This window comes from Oenanthe melanoleuca, chromosome 3 (genome assembly GCF_029582105.1).
Source record: "Oenanthe melanoleuca isolate GR-GAL-2019-014 chromosome 3, OMel1.0, whole genome shotgun sequence".
Lineage (NCBI taxonomy): Eukaryota > Metazoa > Chordata > Aves > Passeriformes > Muscicapidae > Oenanthe > Oenanthe melanoleuca.
In genome coordinates, this window is record NC_079336.1 from 83,043,970 (window position 1) to 83,059,338 (window position 15,369).

Below are 15,369 nucleotides of genomic sequence, written 5' to 3' on the forward strand. Positions count from 1 at the left end.
AATCATATTCCATAAAAAAAAAACAAAAGAAAAAAAAAGAAAAAAAAAAAAAGCTGTTGCTGTTTCTTGCAAACACTCGAGTTAAAACCCTCCTCACAGAATGTCTCCTGCTGGCTTTCTCCTGAACAGCATAAACACTGGCAGCACTCATCTCATGGTCAGCATTGACTCCACCACATCTGGAACAGTTTAAGCCACGGCCTTCATGCAAAGCCATGCCCACAAAGTCAGGAGAGCAAACCTGCAGTTCAAAAGTCAAGCTAGATAAATCAGGCTCAAATGGACGTTCAGAAGAACAAGGATGAAAGTGTCCTCCAACCATGAGTACACAAGGTGCATGCCAGGCTGGGGGTGGAGGGAAGGAGAGTATCATCACGAGCACAGCTAGGGCAGAAAAGTATTTGGCTGAAGTATCAAGGCATCCACACATCCGTAGTATGAATGGTTATGCAAGCAACCACTTGAAGGGAAAGTCTGTCTTTATTCCTCTTGGCACATAATGAAACTGAAGACAAACGGTGTATAAATAAAACAGGGTGCTTCTGTAGTACAGAATGATAACAATCTCAGCTATTCCTCTGCTCATGCCAGGAAATTCTCCTCGCAAAATGCTTGCAGGTTTATCAGCCTTATCAGATTGGACACAAAAAATAAAATGACAAAAGCCAGTGTCTCCACAATGGAGCTTCTAAGCAGCAAACACCACTTTATGTGGGAAAACCCAAACTATGGCTTAACAAAGGCTGGGTTAGGCCATAAAGGGCATATGGCACTCAGTGCCACACCAGGGCATACCTGTGTATTGTGTACATCATGTCAGTCATCCCTGACCTAAAACACCAAAGTGCAAATACACACACCTACCTCAGTTTTACCGCTCGCTGAAGGGACAGTGTCACACACATGATGCTCCTCACTAGAGTACAAATTGTTTCACAGATTAATCAAGTATCATTGTTCTTCCACAAAAGGGAAACCTGAGCAGCAGCACATCCCACTTACCCCACGTCCAAGCAGTCTGATTCCAGGTTCTTTGTGGCCTTGTGAAGTCTTTGTCCCACTCTTGAAATCAAGAAGAATTTACGTATTCCTACTAAAGTAACAGGCGAGAGCTACAACTGAAGCTATTCTGAAGATCAGAAATCCTGTAAATAGCAATTTTTATTCATTTGGTAACTTTTTAGGAGAAGCTGTGAAACCCCTACTGAAAGTTTACAACCTCAACTTCCCAGATGGCCCACAACACCTGATGGGAGAGCGAAGTGTAAACAGTCTCACAAGCAGGTCATACCAACATTATTTCATCCACATCCAAGCTATCAGATGTTGGGAAGCTCAGATGTGAAAACACAATGCTCCTCACACCACCAGCTGCTACAGAGGTGAAGTGACAACACAAACCTTTCTTATGGATTAATTTCTCCAGGTCCTCTGAGTTTGGTGGCAGCAATGTCACTTCAGCAGTCTCTACTGTGCTTAGAGCTCTTGCATTCGATCTAGGTAACCAAATAAATGTTTACTGGACACTTAGAAGCCCAAGAAAAACCCTACAGGAATCTATTCTCCTCTGCACAACTTCTGCTAGTGTAACAGACACGTTCTTTGCAGGGCCCCTCCTACATTTATTCTACATACTGACATGTCTCTTCTAGATACCTGCCAAGTCACAGTACAACAGCTTTCTAAGACACTCCTAAAATTCCCTTCCCTAGGAAAGCACTGCAGAAAATACTGATTTTAGGAACTTTAGCTTCAGAACACCTGGTGTTTTGAAATCCTTTTGAAATATTATTGTGCCTGAATTTTCTTCAGCTAAATACATCAAATTCTTAATATAATATTAGAGTACCTTGCCATAAATTTTACAGAATTAGAGTTTAATATTTCAAACCTACCACTACAACAGGTGAATTAATTTCCCTAACCTTCATTTCTTAATCACAGATTTATTTCAGGTGAGTTTAAGACATGTAGGCTTCTCCATGTACCAATGAAGCTAAAATTAAAAAGGCAATCTCTATATAAAACAGCCAAAACTACATGGTTTGTTTTGAGGGTTTCAGTTTTCTACTAGTTCACCAGTGATGAGATATAAATACTCCAATGGAGCCTAGACTAAATGTATTTTTAGGAGCAGTGGTCTAGAAAATATATAATTAACAAATTAGGAAGCCCAAAATAGTTCCACAGAGCAGCCCACACTTCTTCAGCTTGTCACATGGTTGTTGCTGTGCCCAGCTATAACTGCTCACCAGCAGCATTTTGCTCAATTTTCATAATTAGCTATAGGGTTTGCACTAATTTGCTTTTGGAGCAGTTGCACAGAGGAGAAACACACTCAGTTTACAGGATGACATCTACATCTGTTCCTTAGTCTGTGCTCGTGGGGGCTGTGCTCTAGAAGACGTGTTTATGTCACAAAAACATGTCCTTCACCTACAGCTGGAGAGAAAAACACTTTAAGTGATTTAAGTGAAAACTTGCTAAACTAATTGATGAATTTCAGAGTGTGATAAAACTTCTGAAGACAAAAACTATCAGTCTTTGGATCTCTTTGCTTAAGTATTTTAGATAAACAGAAAAGGACTCAAATATGAGTTACTGATTACTTTTAGCTACTTGCATTCTTGACACATGCAACTAAATATTTGTAAGACTATGCATTTATAGCAGGGACTTAACACAAACTCATTAAACCCACAACTTTTTGCTCCCAAACAAATATAAAAAGAAAACAATATGGCAGTTTATACCCCGTTTATTAAGACAGAGCCATCTATTACTTAATACACTGGTTGGGCAGCCATAAATCACATTATTTTCTTACTCTATTAAGATGCAAGACAGTTTGGCAACCAAGTAACAAAGACAAATTAGGCAGGGTGGAGAAACGTTTAAGCTGTAGTGAGTTAAAAACCATCTAAATTGGGGAGACCTAAACCAGCACAGTTATACAAGGTGCTGGCATGGGGTGACACTCAGCATGGTGTGCTTGCCAGTCAACTCCTCGAGTGCCCAGCAGGCCTGCCAGCCCTCAACTGGAATGTCAGAAAAGGTCCAGGGACCGTCTGGATGCCGCTTTTTTGGACACCTACCAAAGAGCGCACTACCAAAGCTACAGTTTCCGTGTAGGGATCGCATAGTTCTTTGTAAGAATGAAGGCTTCTGGTAAGAAAGTTTATAGTGCAATCTGAATTAATTTGTGCCCACAGTGTCATTATTCATTTTCCCAAAACAGTTTAAATATAATTGTGTAGGAATTTGATATCTCTGTAAAGATATTACAAAGCAGTGCTTATACAGTTGGTGACTACACAGATTCAATTGAATAAATATATCTCTTCAAGCTTTTGCAAAACTACAAGTAGGAAAGCAAGAAGTGACAAAGCAGCCGAGTGCTTCTGTATCTTCCGAACGCTATTAAAATTCTCAGGGCTCTAAGGAGTTCAGATACCCTATCGCACAGGAAGCACACCCCCTGTTCAGTTCAACAGCTGCTCAGGGAAGAGCAAAACTTATTTCTGCTTCCTCCTTGCCAACGTGCCACCAAGTTACAGCTCCTGCTGAGAAGTCAGAGAGGTTGCTTTACTCCAGACAAGCAAGTTCAGATATGTTTCTGCTTGTCAGCGTAGCTGTGTGCTTAACATGGAAATTTGTAACACGAGCTGTATGGTGCAGAGTTAGACACTTTTTTTCCTACTGAAGACAAAAAGGGTCAAGCACCAGGAGCTTCAGCTCATAAATTCGTTGTGTTGGCCCTAGGGAACCTCGCTGGTAACAGCTGTAGCCTTAATGCAAATTTACAAAGTGAACACTTACTCAGCTCAAAAAGCATACACACAATAGTTACCCTGGTAACAACAAATACAGTATCAGGTTAACATCCTGGTGGTAGACAATTTTTGTAACTGGAATACTTTATAAAATCATAAATGGCAATGCTTCATTGAAATAACAGATTTAATTTGCTTCTTGAAACAACTATTCTTAAATCAGTCTGGCAACACGCAAGCAAATTAAGTAAAAGCACCAGATTTCTTTTCAGTTTTTAAATGATTGTAAGGTTTAAGTCATCAAGAGATTGTTTGGGTTTTATTTTTTCTTTTTTAAAGAGTCTCAATGTAAGACAGTGAAGGGGAAAACTTCTATAAAGCATCTTCAAGTGACCCTTATCTCATTGCAAAATATTCACCTTATGTATCTTGACATAGAAACATTAAACCTTTTTCTTTTCAAAGCCTTCATCAAGAGCATTTTTCAATTAAAAAAAATAAAATTCAGACATTGAAAGTCAACTACATTCAGCAGATACAACTCATGGCCAAGCTAAATGATTCTCTGTACATCAATACTGCAAAAAGGGGGAGCAATTAGCAGTGTTACACCGTGCTCCATAGGAATTAATACTTTAAAAGCCAACTGATATGATTTCTACTTAAAAATAAACAGGGTGAAACATCTCCTTTGGTCACAATCCATAGACAACTGCTTAGGTAAGTGTGATGACAGCAGGAAAAAACACACCAATCTACTGGTCATAAATATAAGTGCAAGTGAAGATACAAATAAATTAGTCCTTTAATTGCAAAGCATGCCATACACAGAGAGAATATTTAGAATTCCAATATCTTAATGCTCACCATATTGGTGTACTTTAGTAGTTTCAAAAAAGACCATGAATGTAAACATGCTTGGAGGCATCTTTTAAACATATAAATATATATGTGCTAAATACTTGCAGACTAAGGTTTAGCACATACGTGCTCACTTCACAACAAAACTTCCAGAAAATAAGGCTCAAAAAGCACTTTCATAATTTTAAATGTGAGTTTTAAATGTCTTAAATGGAGAAATGCTATTTTAGAAAGAATCAGCTACAATTCAGTTCGTATTTTTCCTTTAAATAGTGCCTGCCAAGATAACTTTGAAAAAAAAAAAAATAACCATGATGCCTGCAGATAGATCTTTCTGGTACTCAGCAACTTCTGACAATGACAACTTCTGTCTTACATGCAATTCTGCAGCAGAGAAAAGCTTTAAAGCATTCTGCAAATATTTTGGCTTGCACATGGAGACTGGAGCAAACAGGCTTTTTATCACAGAAATTCAGAGTCTTTGCTTGTTGCTAAGTAGTGCTGAACCTTAAAGTTAAATATGGACTTAAAGATTTGAGTGACATCTGTAAGGCTTGACTTCATATTGTCAAACACTACAGATAGACAGACACATCTTTTCACAACTCTTTGCTTCTGATTTAAGGATAATCATTTTGTAAGCAGCAAGTCTTCTAATTTAAAAGTACATAAATGCAAAACATTAATTTGTAACTTATTTTCTTCAGAAGTTCCATTCTAACAAATAAATTATCTGGACAAGTGTTTACTTGCCTTAAAAGTAATTTCAAGAGTTATGCATTTAAAACTGATAAACACCATAGACATGATAAAAAAACTGGTAAAAGATCCTAAAGTCATAGTCCCTCTGTATACTCAAAATACAGTATATTTTCATTTCTCCAATTCCACAGGGATATAAAATACCTTTATAAGATTCCTCCAAAACCCTCCTATGGAGTAAGCCCTTTCTATAGTTCTTTCTGCAGAAATGAGAATCACCTCAAAATAACACTTGACAAGACTGAGGCTCAAAAACTCATCTGTCATGTAACCAAATTGGATTGAAATAATACAGGTGTGCCTTTTTACACTGAATCCTACTGTTAAATTAAAAAAAAAAAAAAAAAAAAAAAAAAAAGAGGTGCACAAACCACAGCTAAGACATGTTGAAGATTTTCTAAATTAAACCAGAATGAGAAACACAAATGAGAAATCAACTATTTGCATTCTCCATCTACTAGCATTTTAATGCTTTTAGAACTGAAAATGTATTAAGAAATACACTGCAACTGGAATAGATAACACTCAAGTCCACTAAAATTTAAAAGCTGAATTCATTTTAACATAACCACACTAGCAAATTATTCTGTATATTTCAGTGAAGCAGAGCTTTAAAAAAGTTGTAGAGAAATATATCATTCCTTTTTTGTGTGTTTTAGGGGAGCAAATCTCTCCATAAAGGTTATTTATACAAATGCAAGAGCAAACTTTCTGAGATAAGGGTTTGGGGTTTTTATTTTTTTTTTCCCAAAGATTCCACCACATGATTAAAAATTAGATTAATGTGTATTCCTGACCACATTGACAATGTCACAGCTAGTTCATGACAAGCAACTGCAACAGGTGTAAATGAAAAACAGGTCCCTATACTGGGACAAAGCTTGGTTGCAGGCTGACTGTATGACACTAATATTGAAAGCAAGAATTTAAGTAAACTCATCTGGCATTCAGATTTGACTGAGGGAACAGTGAGAACGACACAGTGAAGGTACACTTAGGTGCAATTTCATGCTGGTGACTTTTTTCCTCTTTTTATGCTTAGAACAGATTTTAAACCAAGAGTTGCATATCCAATGACACACACACAATTCAAAACTTAAGAGACCATTAGCACAGTTGTACACATAATTACATAAACTTAGTATTTACATATTCTAAACAAAGTTCCATTTTAACAGTTGAAGTCCTTTAATACATGAAAGAAGATAATCTACTACAAAGAATGCATAATGGGATCACAAAGTTTCCACAAGCATATAAACACATGTTTTAAAGTGCTTTCTGGGTGCTTCAGATTAACCCCTTGCAGTATGAGCTTTTATGTAGTGCTGTTCCAGTCATTACAAAATTATTTAAATCATTCCTCTTCAGGTGCATTGTGAGTTCAGGAATAATGACAACACCATTGATGTAAAAGCTTTAGGCTCTACCAACATAAATGTATACATTACTTAGGTTCAGATGAAGTTGTCAAATACTTTGGTTTATCATAGCTTGGGATAAATATTTGATAGAACAAAAATTGCACCTCTCCACTCTTGAGTTCGTTTTTTTAACTAAAAAAATATCCCAACATAAATTGACAGTATTCTTTGGTAAAAACAGGACATTTGGCCAGCTTGTGTGTACATCTATTTATTAAAACAGCCTAAAAGTGAACAAATGCCGCTGCTGTACTGTCAATTTACAGGAATAAGCATTCCTCAGTGGGGAGTATCAAAATATTAGCCTTAGGAGTTGTCTATACAACAAGCTGAAACACCTTCAGCAGCTATTACAGGGGATAATAATGTTTTAGAACACTTTTTGCTTAACATATTTCCTTTGCATTACAAAAACCTGTAAAATGTTCTACGCCTGCAGACAAGTCCATTACCTTGCAGTGACTACAGAAATGTTATTCAATGGCATACACTGTCAAGTTGCTGTAAGAAAAACCAGGAATATGGTGTGCTGACCAACTAATACTCAACTGCACAGTACTTGTGCATTACCTATCCTAAATACTAAGAAAAGCCTATTTTTTAAAAATTCATTTAACTGCTACAAGTTACGTGAATATATAAAAACAGAGCAGATATACAAGTATAACACTGAACATACTGTACTTTATTAGCACAAAAAGCCAGAACAAGGCACAGCAAGCAGAAAAATACATCAATAGAAGGGTTAGTGTAGCATACAAGAATAACGTTTATTGTACTTGCAGCCAAAATGTTTCCTACCTCGAACAGGTCACTGCTGTAGAGAAGTAAGAAATAAAATACTGTAGCAGCTGGTAAAGAAACTAGGGAGCACTCAGAATTGGTACAAAACATTAAACAGGGGTCAGGGCATTCCAACAAAATTTTAGTGCAAAATATCTAAGACAGAACTAATTTAAGTTCCATCTCCAATTAAATAAGCAAACAGAAGTTAGAATCTTGATTCTAAGTCATCTGTTAAAACTATCATCAGTGCATATTACTTTAAAAGATTTTCAAAAGCGCAGATGGAAAAATATTTACAAATAAAGTGTACCAGTACCTTTGAAACCTGACATTTGTTTCAGATATGTCAGATTTTGTACTCTGATTATAATAATTCTACCACTTGTCATGTTCTCCATAAAAATATCAAATGACTTTAAATAATTAAACATTTTTTTCTTGTCATTATTACCTTCCATTGTAAATTGCTAGCAGTCAGGCCACCAAAATCTGTTTTGGAAAAAATCCCAAAACAGTGTGTTTCACACTAATAATCTAATTCTGTTTCCTGCCATAGAAGCAGCAATTCACACTGGAAGGTATTTTTAACTGTCTGAGACAGTATTACTTTTGCTAACAATGCCACTTAAATCTCCAAGTGTTTGTAACAGAATTACAGTACAGAGCAGGCATATTCAAGTCTTAATGATTAGGAAACCTTATACACTATGAAAAGCATGATTCATCTGCTAGCATTAAAGCACCATTAACTCTTAATGGACTGCTTCTAATGAACTGCTCTTCATTACAAGAAAATATTCATTAGTATTTGGAAACTTGTTTGTGAGCTAAATTATTACTTTGAGTAGAGGAAAGTTTTACAGAAGAGAATTTTAAGAAAATACTTCAAATATTAGTGAAAATGCCCCTCTGACAAAGCCTTTCTTAACAGCATTACATGAATGCCCCATGGGAAATGCCTCATAGTTTCTTCATCCAATTACTACAGCTATAAAAGGGAAACAAATTATTTAGAAATTAGCAAAAATATTTTCATTAGGCCTTAATGAAAAACGTGCAGAATTGTGTCTGCTTATTGTTTCCAAGAGGCATCACAACTTAGTTTGATTAACAGCAGGCAGCATCTGACAGGATACTAACACTCAGCTTAAATAGGATATTGCAGAAAAGCTAGACGTCGTTGGTGCGCTTGCTGCAGTTAAACTGTAATACCAAAAAAAAAAAAAAAAAAAAGCATGTTCCAGAAGCTTATTTTGATTTCCATTTACTTTGTTTTTATAGGTTCCCGCTCCAGCCATCGCACCCTGACTTTTTGTTTATAGTGATACTCCTTTAGAAAGTCTTGCAACATTGAGGGTAGAGGAAGGTCATCAATTCCATCGTACGTAGTGCACCTGCAGATTACTGCCCGGCAGATATACTGCAGACTAAAGGGGAAGGTCCTGTTCAGAGATACAGTAAGCAATGGTTCAAAGAACATGCAAGAGCTGGGGTCTTTGTAGTGCTCCAGGAGCCCCGTGACGGTGGAGGAGTGGAACACGCAGGGGTCATGGGCATCGAAGCTGAAGTTGTGGTTCCACTGCTCAATGCGTGCGTGCAGCGAGCGGTTGTAGCGGCGGAAGCTCACCGAGAAGAGGTAGTCCTCCTGCGCAGAATCCCTGAGCAAAAAAGTGCCTTCGGGCTTGCCCTCCAGAAGCGCTTCTGCTTCGTAGCGGTCCATGACGCCCCAGTAGCACGGGTTACCCGTGATCTGGAGCAAGTCCGGCACGAGGCAGTGGATGTAATCGATCTGAGTATGCACTTTCCAAGCCCCCTGCCTGCTGATATGGCCGTGGCTCTCTCCTGACACCTGACGCTGCTTCTGCCGGCGCGACTGCAGGCAAAGCGTTGTGGTGTCCTCTTCGGAGTCACAGTTCCCTGGAGGTGTTACGGTTTTGTCCCCGGTCAGCTCAGTCATACCGGGGGCTAACTTTGGTCCCAGTTTATACAATGGATTTACCTGTGCTGTAGCTTCAAAAGTGTGTATTTGGGCATTGGGAGGGGGATCAACCCCTTCTTCAATACTAAGTCTACGTCTCTCTCTGAGCCTGTCTTCTTCATCTTCTGTGGAAACCAAGGATGGATCAAATGTGTCAAAGAAAGTTGAATGAGGGCTCACAGGCGCTGTGTGTTGTTTAATCAGATGCCATTTCTGGGCCAGATCAGAGCCTGCAGGAAAAGGACATTTCTCAAGCATTAGTTCAGAGAGGTGGATCTTTCTTTTGTTAGAAAACAGAGGTTTGGACTGTTTGCTGTAAGTTCTCATGGGAAAACACAGCCCGACAGTATCCTGGAGACGCTGGCGCAGGGAACGGCTGCCCACTGTCCTGCTGGACACCGCGTCCATGTCATGGACTGAGCTCACCCCGTACCTTCTCTCCCTCCTCTGCAAACCACTGCGTGTTCTACCAAATCTTTTTTCAGTATCCAAGGAGCTCTGTGTTTTGGTAGAGCAGGAATGCTTCTTCTTCCCACCCCAAGGAGCATGCCGAGAATATGAATCCCTTCGAGCAAGCCTGGCTCCCGTGGTGACACACGAGTCATTCTCTTTCTCAATGCTTATTTCCACAATCTGAGGAATTTCTGTGACACAGTTTTGGTTTCGCCTTGCTGAATTCTTTGAAGGACTTAAGCCTAATTGCAGACCAAGGTTTTCTCTCAAAGGGCTGCTGGGTTGTTGTTGAGTCAAGTCAGTTATCTGGATGGCTTTCTCTTTACCAGATGAGCAATTACTGGAGTTCACAACTATACTCTCATTTTGGCTTCCACCCTCATGACTAAAGAGATTCTGGCACCTGTATTTGAAATTGTTCCACATCTTTCCCACTTTATCCATGGATTATGTTATCTAAATTCAAGAGGAGAAGAAATATTAAAATAAAAATATCATTTTAAAACATGAGGTTACATCTTCAGTTAACAAGTTAAAGACCCAAGATGACTATTATTAACTGAATGCAATACACTTTTTAAAGTGCCCTAGTCTTTGTGGAAGGAAGATGCATCACACCATTTTGATATTTAGAAAAATATCCATATTTTTGAATATTTTCTAAATGAATATTTAGAAAAATCACTACAAAGAAAGTGTTTAGGAAATTACAAACATTTCACATAAAAGTAGGCCCTCTTATTTTTCTGTAGGCATGTAAGTAGGTTGCATAGTTGTATTTGATGAACAGGAAATACGCAACCTAAAATTCTTCATTTTAGGAAGAATTTTTAAGTTATATGTTAGGTATGATAAGCTTCCAATAAGCAGCAGTAAAACAAATCCTGAATAAGAACTGTTCAAGCCACTCCAAGCTAGGAGAGCAGTTAGTAAAATCCAGCAAGTGCACTTCAAATGTCCAGATACACCATGTAAAAGCAAAAGCTCCAGCTGCAGACCACATAAATTCCAAGATACAGCTTTGCAAGATTAAAAGAATTAGCACAAAAATAGAAATTTAGGGGGAAAAAAAGCTTTCATGATTATTAGATGAGACAATCACCAAAAGACAATTTCAGAATTATAAAGTCTCCGCTACATTAATATAAGCCATATGAAGCAGCTGAAAAAAACCCCACCAACCAATGGTCTGACTTTATTACTTAAGATATAAAAGAATGAAAGAGCCCAAGGAGCTTTTCTATCTTTAGTAAGAACATTTAAAAAGAAAGCAGCTCCACAGCAGAAACACGATGACAGTGAATCATGAAGATACAGTAAAAAGATAAAAACATTAGCAGTGTGTATTCTGAAACTACATCTTTAGAAACTGAGTTTGATAATTGGAACAAGACTGCCAAAATTACAGGACTGCCCTAGGACAGAGAGAAACAGGCTAATTTTGTACTAAAAGAAATCAGGCAATGCCAAGCTAAATTAGATCTAATTAAGTTCTGAGAGAAGTGCTAAACTTAAAAGACTAAAATACGTCATCTTATCTAATTTAACTCTTTATAGAAACTGCTCTGTTCTTTGGAAACATTATTTTTTGCAACAACACTCCTCTGTTGCTGCAATCCTTTTCTGTTCACTGGAGAGGAATCTGAAGTAGTGACTGAATGCATTGGGGCTCATGACAAAGTGGATGATGAACAAGTAGGCACTGCTCTGGTGATCCATCCTACAAGTCCTTGTAACAGAAGCACAACTGTAAGCCTGTGACATTACAGCAGAATCCACTGAGACTGGGGAAGAGTCAGAGGCATAGCTTACATGAGAAACATGAAAGAGAATGAATGTGTGACACCTGACTGTGATAGATACAAAAATGAAAAGCTTTCTTTCTCATTCTCTCATCAGATCATCCAGCAAACCCAGCGAGCCAGGTATCCAACTGCACTAAGACCTTAAGAATTGAGTGTGGATGAGGGAGCTGGGGAGAAGGGGGAAATCAGGCCTTCAGTCTCTGAAGGTTACTGGTACAACACAGTGTTAAGGACAATCTGCACAGCACCCACTTGTTTATTAAGGAGGGAGACACCTGCAGAGCAATGTTACACATAGAAGGTGCTACACAGTTCCACATAAAGACTGTAAGCAAATGAGCCAAGAATGTCTTCCTGATTAAAATAAAAAATCCTAAAATTGCTTTTCTTTCTGGACTTGTCTGCATCAAGCTGGGAAAATTCTAGGAGCAGCAGAACTACTAAAGTCAGACCACATACAGATTTGCAGGAAGCATCCAACACGTATCATGTCATTGCAATGATCATAGCTGTTTGTGGTGTCTCAGAATATCCACGCTGACCATGAGGGAGCACATGTTTGCTGGCCTCCAGCCTGTCAACACAATATATATAAGGTTGACTTCTACACTTTTGTCTCAAGTTGTAGGTTTTTTATTCTCTTCCTAGTCAGAGAGATGTTTAAAATTTTTGGGAAGAGAAAAGAATGAGATCTTATATAAACACCATTCCTTTGGCAAGTCAGGCCAGAAAACGTACACATTTTGTGACAATGAACTGGAATTACTTTTCTAACCAAACAATCATATGCTAGTCAGTGGTGTCTTTTATTCTGAAATTGCTCTTTATTGCTCTTCCTTTGCACTACTACAACATCTTAAGACTGTTAGACAAGTGGAAAGTTCTCTACACGTGCCCAGAAAGCCTCAAGAGCAAACAAAATAAAAAAAGAAAACACCCTACAAAACACTCTACCCACAACACCCCCAGCATACTGGCTTGACAGACTGTACTTTTCAAAAGTTAAATTTAAAAGGTTAAGTATTTTGTGTCACACTCAAGAGAATAAAGATACCTTTCTTACCCAGAAAAGTAAATGAGTCACTGTGTCTTGTCTTGAGAATATACCTCAACATGAACTTGCTAGATTCCTTCTTTGACTTGCAGACATGATTACTACAAAGGGAAAAGCAGAAATGTTGTTAATCATTAGAATATCTTTTCATTTAGACATTTATCATTAGTCACTGACATCAAAGGGGTATTTTACTATTTATTTCTGAAATGTGTGCATGGAATTGCCTGCTCTTTGTATATTTTTAATGCATATTAACATAACCAAAAGCTTCACAGAACTTACTTTTTTTATACATTAACAACATTTGTCAAGTACAGTCATGGGGAGGACTCTGAAATAAAACTTTTGACAACCAAGAGCAAAGACACATTATCTGGATCACTGAAGTACCAGGCACAATGGACATAATCAGGCCCATGAAATGGTTTCCCCCACATTTTAGTCTCAAGTCCAAAACAGTGGTTCCCAAGTTGTGGTTGGCAATGCAGTCAGATCACCACATACTGTCTCTCCTCCTTGTTTCCAGCTGCTACATCACATCAAAAGGCAGCTAAAAATACACACTTTTCTAATATTACTTTTCCAGGTAAGCAACTGCTGTACTCTCCACAAGGATGTTATATGATTGTGAAGCAAGAGCAATATGAACCATGATTCTAAAAATGGGAAAGTGGAATACAAGACAAGTTCTTTATTAAAAGAGTAGGTCAGCACTTCCCTAAAATAATCATCATTGTTTTTCAGAAATCCAAGAGGAGTAGAGGGATTTAATATGCTCACACCACTGTCAGAAATCTAACAGTAACAGAACAGAGGAGAATAATTTGCTTCTCCAGGCTAGATCCAAGCCCAGAAAAGCAGTAAGAGTTAATATAAAACAATGGAAAATTATATTAAAGCTTTACACACAGAATAGAAGAAAAATATTGAAATGTGATGCACAGGTACTTCAATGAAAAGCTACAGGGTTGAGAATCACTAGGTGAGTATTAAAAGTTAATATTCCTAGGTAGAAACTCCACAGCACTGGCAGAAAAGTCCAAGTATTACTAGTTTCCATTCATCTCCGGAAGCACTAAAATTGTTGAAACATTTTTAAAGTTAGGCCACATATTGCTATTAAGATTCCATAAAAGTAACCTTTTCAGAGAGCAACACAGTGACAAGTACAAAGCAGTTACACCAACCGAAGATCAAAGCACAAGTACAGTTCTTTTGCAACTGTAATATTTACTCTCATTTCTTTTGTTCTGCATTATGTTCCTAGCAGGCCTACAAACACAAGACAGTCAAACCTATTATAACTGGTTCAGTGCAAGGCCTTAACAGAGCAAATGCAAGGTAAAGTTGCTAGAATAAAGGCTATCCATCTTGAAACAAAACCTTACTTGAAACATTTGCTCATTCGGCCCTCTGAAGTTCATCTTCATTCCAAACAAAACCAGCAACGCTGCTTTACTGGGCACAGGTGGCAAAGGGGCTGCATGCTAACCATTTTAACTCATCAAAAATACAAAAAACCCACATGGATGCTTATCCTGAAGAGTCCTGCTTAATGGTACTAACTTTATATATCCCTATTCTTCTCAGTTCTGCTCAGAAACACAAGCAGTCAACACATCACCTTATCACATCACCATTGCCAGCCAGCTGACACAGCCTGTTGGACAAACTGCCAGGTGGCTCCAGGAGGGAGTGGTTCCTTTGGGAACCAGCCTTCCCTAATGGAAAACAGTTCCTTGAATTTGGGCAAATTGTCTCACTTAAACATCTCAGACTTGTGTTAGAATAAAACTTGAGTCACTGGTAAAGTATTTAAAATCCAACATAGTGATTTTAAATTAGTTTAAATCAATGTGCACCAGATGTGTGGTTTCACAGATTTCTTGTGGCAGCACTAAGCTTGACAAAATAAAAATTGTTTCTGAACTGGTTCTAAAGCCATCCCAGTTTTACAAAGCAGCACTGCCAGTGGTTATTCTAGCCTAAACAGGAAATCAATTTCATTCCATCAAAATCCACAAAATGAATTCAACCATTTGTAGATTTTCTAAGAAAAAAACCCACTTATTTTTCTAAGAAAAATAAAAGTTCTATTGATGTTCTTAATCTCTTTTCAACTAAAAATTATTTCTACCTATTTTGAACTGGCATAAATGATCTTAAAAATAAGAGATAACAAGCACTCTACAGGGATTACAGAAGCAATGAGCAGTAATGCCTCAGTGCTATATGCCCATTTGCAGTAAATTTAGAGACATTCAAAGGCATGAAGTTTGCATGAGTGTAGTCTTCAAGTATTCTGAGTGCACAAATGCTGAGACAACAAAGAGATTTTAAGCAATATGATAAAGCTACAGTTACAACTTGTTTATAATTCTAAAGTACCACATATTAACAGATTACTGTGAAAATTCAAACCACTCTTTCCAGAAATGTCACAAGATCTAGCCAGAGCTTTCTGCCTGTG

The 15,369-nt window shown here is 37.8% G+C and overlaps 1 protein-coding gene across 2 annotated transcripts in view; it reads right to left on the reverse strand.

Annotated features, from left to right (window-relative positions):
• Positions 1-2,740: 2,740 nt before the first annotated feature.
• Positions 2,741-15,369, reverse strand: part of SOCS5 (suppressor of cytokine signaling 5) — a 37,497-nt gene continuing 24,868 nt past the window's right edge. For both annotated transcript variants that reach the window (XM_056488774.1, XM_056488773.1), the window contains exons 2-3: positions 12,906-12,997; positions 2,741-10,493 (exon numbers count right to left, since the gene is read on the reverse strand). In XM_056488774.1, the coding sequence (XP_056344749.1) occupies positions 8,871-10,481 (1,611 nt within the window). In that variant the 5' untranslated portion in view covers positions 10,482-10,493; positions 12,906-12,997 and the 3' untranslated portion in view covers positions 2,741-8,870. The remainder of the gene's footprint in view (positions 10,494-12,905; positions 12,998-15,369) is intronic.